At 38.1% G+C, this 8,275-nt stretch overlaps 1 protein-coding gene across 3 annotated transcripts; it reads left to right on the top strand.

The window, feature by feature from the left end:
- Positions 1-5,705: 5,705 nt before the first annotated feature.
- On the top strand, positions 5,706-6,720 carry LOC130462794 (uncharacterized). 3 transcript variants are annotated; one of them, XM_056831709.1, is made up of 5 exons: positions 5,706-5,808; positions 5,901-6,008; positions 6,086-6,167; positions 6,249-6,340; positions 6,456-6,720. In XM_056831709.1, exons 1-5 carry the CDS (start codon positions 5,714-5,716, stop codon positions 6,496-6,498), a joined length of 420 nt encoding a protein of 139 aa, XP_056687687.1. In that variant the 5' UTR covers positions 5,706-5,713; the 3' UTR covers positions 6,499-6,720. The 3 variants fall into 3 exon arrangements, with proteins under 3 accessions (XP_056687687.1, XP_056687686.1, XP_056687688.1); XM_056831708.1 differs by having other exon boundaries at positions 6,249-6,350; positions 6,456-6,686; XM_056831710.1 differs by lacking the exon at positions 5,901-6,008 and having other exon boundaries at positions 5,711-5,808; positions 6,249-6,350; positions 6,456-6,680.
- Positions 6,721-8,275: the final 1,555 nt, after the last annotated feature.

Here is an 8,275-nt window from a genome sequence, read left to right as displayed (position 1 = left end):
GAAGAGATTTCTGGATATCTAGCTGAGTTTTTGTCAAGCCTTGAACCAATAGGACTTCCAAAATCTCGACATGTTGGTAGGCTCGCAGGGGAGGGAGTAATTGGTAAAAATGTGATATCTCCTCCATCGGAGAGGAAGAAGAAGGCACATCTTTGTGTGTTGCAGCATCTTACAGAGGTTCATCCTTATTTAGAAAAGCATCTGCTTGAATTGCAACATTGTAATCCTAAGTTGAAGGAAAGAGCGTTGATGCGGGAACATAATCGCACATTTATTGAATGGTTTAAGAAGGAAGTTGGAAAGAAACAAGACCATGATGTTTCTGATACGATCAAGTGGTTATCTCGAGGTCCTCGACTATGTGTTCGATCTTTTGAAGGATATGATATCAATGGGTTCACATTCTACACTAGAAGGCAAGATGAAAAGAGTGTAGTGCAAAATAGTGGAGTAAAGGTTGTTGCATCATCTAGGGTCTATGCAAGCGCTAAGGATAAAAGGCCGGTTGATTCAACACAATCATATTATGGTGTTATCGAAGAAATATGGGAGCTTGATTATACCTATTTTGTGATCCCTGTTTTTCGGTGTCAGTGGGCTAACAACCAAAATGGTGTGAAGCGAGATGAAATTTTCCCGGGTTTAACCTTGGTGAATTTTGATCGACTAAGTGACAGTGACGAGCCATTCATTCTAGCATCACTAGCTAAGCAAGTTTTTTATGTGGTTGACAATATTGATCCTAGATGGCGTGTTGTTGCCCAAGGAAAAAGACATATTTTGGGTATTGATGATGTTGTAGATGAAGATGAGTATGATGAGTATGATGACACACCTCCGTTACCAATGGTTGTTCAACCATTGCCAGAAGAGGAGGATGCAAATAATACTAATCATATGCGTACAGATCATACGGAAGGAATATGGGTTACGAATCGTAATTGAAACATACATGTGTAAGTTGTGTCATCCATAACCAGAAAAGCAGCATGAAGTACTGTTTTAGCTTCTCAGTTCTTTCCAATGCAACTGAAATTAAAGAGGCTGATCAGTTCTTTCCAATGCAACTGAAATTCATCAAAATAAACAGAGATTCTTTGGCCAATTGCACTAATCAACTCAGTGAAGTACTGTTTTAGCTTCTCAGTGCACTGATCAGTTCTGTTCTGTGCACTGATCTGCACTGCCCAGATCAGAACTGTGCAGATCAGTGGACAAAACTGATCAGAACTGTGCAGTTATGTGCACTGATCTGCACAGCTCAGATCAGAACTGTGCAGATCAGTGCACACAACTGGTCAGTTCTGATCAGTTCTGTGCACTGATCTGCACAGCTCAGATCAGAACTGTGCAGATCAGTGCACAGAACTGGTCAGTTCTGATCAGTTCTGTGCACTGATCTGCACAGCTCAGATCAGAACTGTGCAGATCAGTGCACAAAACTGGTCAGTTCTGATCAGTTCTGTGCATTGATCTGCACAGCTCAGATCAGAACTGTGCAGATCAGTGCACAGAACTGGTCAGTTCTGATCAGTTCTGTGCATTGATCTGCACAGTTCAGATCAGAACTGTGCAGATCAGTGCACAGAACTGGTCAGTTCTGATCAGTTCTGTGCATTGATCCGCACAGTTCTGATCTGAGCTGTGCAGATCAGTGCGTAGAACTGGTGAGTTATGATTTTTTTTTTTGGGTTGTTTTTTTAGGTGAGGTTTGATTTGGGATTGTTTTGCATGTTAGGTGTAATACCATAAGGCCATTATTTTAGGTATAGCTTTGTAAATGGCCAATTGTAGCATTTTGCCCTTAATATAAAAAAACAAGACATAATGTATACACAACCTACCCGTTGTCTACTTGCCCATGACTTCATTTTGCTAACCACAACTAAATAACTATTTATAAGCTTCTCCAATTCTTCAAGAGCAGTGTCACAAAAAGAAAAAAAGAAAAAAAAAAACTCCTCAAATAGATAAGAAACTTGTGGAACAGATTAATATGGGAATACAGAGAGAGAATAACTAATAAAGATTGGTAACATATCCCACAGTATAACAAAATGCAACTCTTACCATTTGATGGTTGCAATATTGCGAGCAAGAAGAGAGCCGCCACCTTGACATATATTGCATTTTATCAATCCACGAGAACTGCAAGTAGCACAAGGAATATGCACTGATCAGAACTGTGCAGTTATGTGCACTGATCTGCACAGCTCAGATCAGAACTGTGAAGATCAGTGCACAGAACTGTGCAGTTCTGATCAGTTCTGTGCACTGATCTGCACAGCTCAGATCAGAACTGTGCAGATCAGTGCACAGAACTGGTCAGTTCTGATCAGTTCTGTGCACTGATCTGCACAGCTCAGATCAGAACTGTGCAGATCAGTGCACAGAACTGGTCAGTTCTGATCAGTTCTGTGCATTGATCTGCACAGCTCAGATCAGAACTGTGCAGATCAGTGCACAGAACTGGTCAGTTCTGATCAGTTCTGTGCATTGATCTGCACAGTTCAGATCAGAACTGTGCAGATCAGTGCACAGAACTGGTCAGTTCTGATCAGTTCTGTGCATTGATCTGCACAGTTCTAATCTGAGCTGTGCAGATCAGTGCGTAGAACTGGTGAGTTATGATTTTTTTTTGGGTTGTTTTTTTAGGTGAGGTTTGATTTGGGATTGTTTTGCATGTTAGGTGTAATACCATAAGGCCATTATTTTAGGTATAGCTTTGTAAATGGCCAATTGTAGCATTTTGCTCTCTTTTCTAAGTATTGCTCCCTTTACTAAGTATTGCTCTCTTTTCTTTGTTGCAGGACCGTAGCTACCATGGATGATCATCGTGATAATGAAATACAGGGAATTGATGGAGCTAGTCATCCTACGGGGGAATCACAAGGTACCAACACTAGTAAAAAGACCAAATTCCGTGGTCCGTCAAAAGGAGTTCAAGCCAAAAAGCCTATGTATCTTCAGTATAATCAATATGGAATCCCCGATGGAGAATGGTCAGGAGAATACGGGAAGCAAGTTGGGTCTTGTGCTGCTAGAATTAACATTAATGTTAAAGAATATTCAACGTTAGATGAACACACAAAGAAGGGGTTTTGGGAGGAGACCAAGGTAAACATTGAATAAAAACTTGATTTGTATTCTCCTAGATTATCTATTTGTGTAGCATACGTTTCTAACAATCTCTTATCCATAAAATTAACAGCTTCTGTTCCACATTATTGATGATCCGGCTAAAAGGAGAGAAAAATATTTTCATATGTGTGTGGCGAAACGCTTTGGAGCTTTCAAGTCCAGGTTAACGCGGCGTTGGATAACTAAGAAAGAAAAAATGCCGAAACATCAGACAAATGACATGCCTTGGGACATCTACCATCAAATCACAGAGGATGATTGGAAAACATTTGTGATGGAACGAAACAAGCCGGAGATGTTGGTAATAATGAATTTACTTTGCTAGATATTTTTTTATATAATTATATGATTAGTTTGTTGTTGCCATCTTTAAATGTTCGACATGTTCTTTATGTGTTTTTTGACAGGTTCGTAGAGAAAAAGCAAGTAAAAGTGCATTACAAAACAAGCACCCACATCGCACAGGCCAAAAGGGTTATGTTAGAAAGAGACCAGAGTGGATAAATGATGGGCGACTACCGCCAGAGGCAGCTTTAACCCTCTCAAGTGGCTCCTCCTCAGTGACCTCATCACTCACCACAGCGCCAGATAGATTTAAGAAGTTTAGATCAGTAGAGTGGATCTTGGCTCATCAAGTTAAAAACAAAGAGGGAAAGTGGGAAGTTGACCCGAATGATAAAGAAGCCGTAAATATTGCTAAGATGGTTGTAAGTGCATATGAAATTTTACGTTCTATATCCTTTTCTTTCCTAATTCCTAGTTCTATTGCTAAGATTGCTTCTCCTTTCCATCATGTATACCATCTAATTTTTACTTTCCTAATTCTTATAGTTGGAGTACATAGAAGAAGAGGGAAAAGGAAATATTTCATTCACCCAGGGAGAAGATGCCCTCACCAAGGCTATGGGAAAAAAGGATCACCGTGGGCGTGTCAAGGCAACAGGTGGAGTTAATGTCGGTTACAAAGTTGCTTTCGGTCCAATAGACCGAAGTAGTAGATGTGGCCATATTGAACCATCACCGGAGGCTATCGAATCAATCAGAGCTTCGGTGAGAAGGGAGTTTGAAGATCAATTAGAGAGAAAGGTGGCGGAGGCCCTCCAAAACCAACTAGCCACATTGAAAGCAACCGGTCAACTACACACCCTCTCTACCCCCGCACTTGATTCTGCTCTTGTAAGTGATGAGTTTGATGTTAACCGTGCACTCGTAACCTGTTGTCCGAGTTCATCGCAGCAACCACGCGAGCTGAAGGTATATATTCTCTATAGTGCATACACTCAAAACACCCCTAGCTAGGTTTTTAATATTGTACTTTGTAGTGATTTCTGAAATTTTGTAAATTTATTTGTGAAGGCCATAACTCCATGTCGTCTTGCCCTTGAGGATAAAGTTTTGGGTAACAAAGTGATAGTGGCAGATGGTATGGCGTACCCATTGGATGGTTCGTTGCACCAACACTTTAGATCGATGAAGCCTAGTCATTATAAGGTCCAAGTTGATTGTATTTACGACGGACATGATGATGACACTCTTCCGGTACCTACTGGAGATGGATTCAATAACTTAGGCAGGGCTCTTGCTAGTTTTGTGCAATGGCCAATTCACTTGGTGATTTTCGAAGAAGACGAGGTATAACTTTTTTATTATTAATTGTCATTCATTGCGTTATGCATCTGTTTAGAATTAGATTCAGAGCCTTGAACTCCTTTGGTTTCTACCTCTGTTTAGGAGTACTCTACTCCACGCCCAACAAAGAAGTCCAGGAGTCAGATTTTTGAAGAGGTGGTTGGTAGCTCCAAAGAGAAGAAAAACGAATTAATTGTCAAAGAGAAGACAACAGAATTAGTTGTCAAAGATAAGACAACAGAATTAATTGTCAAAGAGAAGGCAACACTTGATTTAGGGTCCAAAGAGAAGACAACACTGAAGTTAACGGCCAAGGTAAACCATATGCTTCCCACTCCCCTGTGCTTCAACACTGAAATCAAAACTGAGCTTTTCATGCTAGCTTAACATTATTGTTACAGGAAAATTCATGCTCAAATAAGTTGGAGTCGAAATCGAAGTCGAAGAACTCTAAGACGGCCAAAGTGATGGTAGGTAGTTGTGATCGTAAAACTGAAGAATCAGCCGCCAAAAGTAAGAAGCAAAATTTGGCAGACGACACAATTCAAGGTCTTGGCCCATCATGCAATTATTTGAAGTTTATCATCAATACGGCGCCCGGTGATGTATATAAAAATACTTCAATCCCATTGCCCGCTTCGGTTTGGCATTATGACGAAGATCGACAAACTTATGTAAATGAGGTTGACGTTGAAGAGTTCCTTAGAGGGGCGTGCCTCAACATTTCAGTGATCCAAGTCTATATGATGTAAACTTTTCCATCGATATTTTTGTTTTTGGTTTTGTCAACTATAATAGTTTTTGAAATTTTTGCATTATACATTTACTTTGTAGGTGTTTATTCCACGAACACACCTTTGCATTTGACAACTCTCAGATTGGGTTTGTTTGTCCCGAGGCAATGTCAAGCTCTAGAATCATAGCCAACCCTCAGGCTGCATCAATGTATTTGAAAGTAGTTTTCAATGCTGAAATTGAAAAGGAGAAGAAGGGTGATCCTAACATTACCAAGTGGTTTTTGATCCCATACCATCAAGAGTAAGTGTTAGAGATTGATCGATATTTGGTAAATAGCTATGTTATTGTTATTTTCATGCATAAGGTTGCAATAACATTTATATATAATGCAGAAATCATTGGATTTTGTACGTGTTAGACCTACGTAGAGGTTGTGCGTATATTTTCGACTCTGCGATAGGTTCCAACCGAGAAAATAGTGCATGGGGAATCTTGTGTTTGTAAGTTACTTTCAATTCTTTTTAAGTTATTTCTTTTCGTGCCGAATCAGATTCATGAAGTTTTACTCAACTTCCAGGGCATACCAAGTGTACAAGTTTAATGATGGGATTTGTCCGAATAGAGCGACTATGCAGGGGTTGAAAGGCTTCCATGTAAAGGTATATCATGCTTACTAATTAGCTTTACTTTTTTTTGGGTAACTACTTGGATATATAATTTATGATTTATCTCCAAATCAGTGTGCTCAACAAGTCGGCGCCCGCGAGTGTGGCTATTACGTTATGAAGTTCATGCATGAAATAGTCACGTTACACCATAACACTGATGAGCGGTTAGACAATGTTCGTTCTTTTACCATATGTTAGTTGAACTACTAATACTAGTACTTTTACGTAGTAGAATTCTTAATTTACAAGTAGCATTACTTATCATGTTACTTATTTCAGGCTTACACTCCAAGAAATGCGCCTTATACCGATGAGGAAATAGATGTGGTTCGTGAGCAATGGGCTAAGTTTTTTACAACCGAGTATTTATTTACTTAGGTTGTTTAGACACAAAGATGGAAGCGTTTATATCTTCATGGATTTGGTAAAGTTCTTTAATTTTTCCATAATTACAAGTCTGCTGGATTTGCTAATTTATTGCTTTGAATACTAATCTGCTGGTCTTGCTGCTGTTGCATGTGAATTCTGATCTGGTGGTCTTTAGAATTTCACTTCCATCTGTGTGTTTCTCCTCTGTTTGCTTCTGTTTAGAGCTAAAATGACATTTCCGCTCCCAACTTTGAACTAAAGAACCTAAGGACTCATTTGATTCTTATTACATGTCTAATATACATAGTTTTAACTTTCTAAAACTCATTCGAATCTATTTATGCACATTTAAGGCTCATTAGGTCGTTATAGGTCATGTTTAGAGCTAAAATGACATTTCCGCTCCCAACTTTGAACTAAAGAACCTAAGGACTCATTTGATTCTTATTACATGTCTAATATACATAGTTTTAACTTTCTAAAACTCATTCGAATCTATTTATGCACATTTAAGGCTCATTAGGTCGTTATAGGTCATGTTTAGAGCTAAAATGACATTTCCGCTCCCAACTTTGAACTAAAGAACCTAAGGACTCATTTGATTCTTATTACATGTCTAATATACATAGTTTTAACTTTCTAAAACTCATTCGAATCTATTTATGCACATTTAAGGCTCATTAGGTCGTTATAGGTCATGTTTAGAGCTAAAATGACATTTCCGCTCCCAACTTTGAACTAAAGAACCTAAGGACTCATTTGATTCTTATTACATGTCTAATATACATAGTTTTAACTTTCTAAAACTCATTCGAATCTATTTATGCACATTTAAGGCTCATTAGGTCGTTATAGGTCATGTTTAGAGCTAAAATGACATTTCCGCTCCCAACTTTGAACTAAAGAACCTAAGGACTCATTTGATTCTTATTACATGTCTAATATACATAGTTTTAACTTTCTAAAACTCATTTGAATCTATTTATGCACATTTAAGGCTCATTAGGTCGTTATACGTCATGTTTAGAGCTAAAATGACATTTCCGCTCCCAACTTTGAACTAAAGAACCTAAGGACTCATTTGATTCTTATTACATGACTAATATACATAGTTTTAACTTTCTAAAACTCATTCGAATCTATTTATGCACATTTAAGGCTCATTAGGTCGTTATAGGTCATGTTTAGAGCTAAAATGACATTTCCGCTCCCAACTTTGAACTAAAAAACCTAAGGACTCATTTGATTCTTAATACATGATTAATATGCATAGTTTTAACTTTCTAAAACTCATTCGAATCTATTTATGCACATTTAAGGCTCATTAGGTCGTTATAGGTCATGTTTAGAGCTAAAATGACATTTCCGCTCCCAACTTTGAACTAAAGAACCTAAGGACTCATTTGATTCTTATTACATGACTAATATACATAGTTTTAACTTTCTAAAACTCATTCGAATCTATTTATGCACATTTAAGGCTCATTAGGTCGTTATAGGTCATGTTTAGAGCTAAAATGACATTTCCGCTCCCAACTTTGAACTAAAAAACCTAAGGACTCATTTGATTCTTATTACATGACTAATATACATAGTTTTAACTTTCTAAAACTCATTCGAATCTATTTATGCACATTTAAGGCTCATTAGGTCGTTATAGGTCATGTTTAGAGCTAAAATGACATTTCCGCTCCCAACTTTGAACTAAAGAACCTAAGGACTCATTTGAT

Source organism: Spinacia oleracea, chromosome 6 (assembly GCF_020520425.1).
Source record: "Spinacia oleracea cultivar Varoflay chromosome 6, BTI_SOV_V1, whole genome shotgun sequence".
Lineage (NCBI taxonomy): Eukaryota > Viridiplantae > Streptophyta > Magnoliopsida > Caryophyllales > Amaranthaceae > Spinacia > Spinacia oleracea.
The sequence above is the reverse complement of the archived record's forward strand: the minus strand, read 5'-3'. Positions and strand labels throughout refer to the sequence as shown.

What these genes read in the sequence shown, in the direction of transcription:
- LOC130462794 (XM_056831708.1), top strand. Translation starts at nt 5,714, where the DNA reads ATGTATTTGAAAGTAGTTTTCAATGCTGAAATTGAAAAGGAGAAGAAG. An exon ending in GCATGGGGAATCTTGTGTTT is followed by an intron (nt 6,009 to 6,085) that starts GTAAGTTACTTT and finishes CTCAACTTCCAG; the next exon opens with GGCATACCAAGTGTACAAGT. An exon ending in TGAAAGGCTTCCATGTAAAG is followed by an intron (nt 6,168 to 6,248) that starts GTATATCATGCT and finishes TCTCCAAATCAG; the next exon opens with TGTGCTCAACAAGTCGGCGC.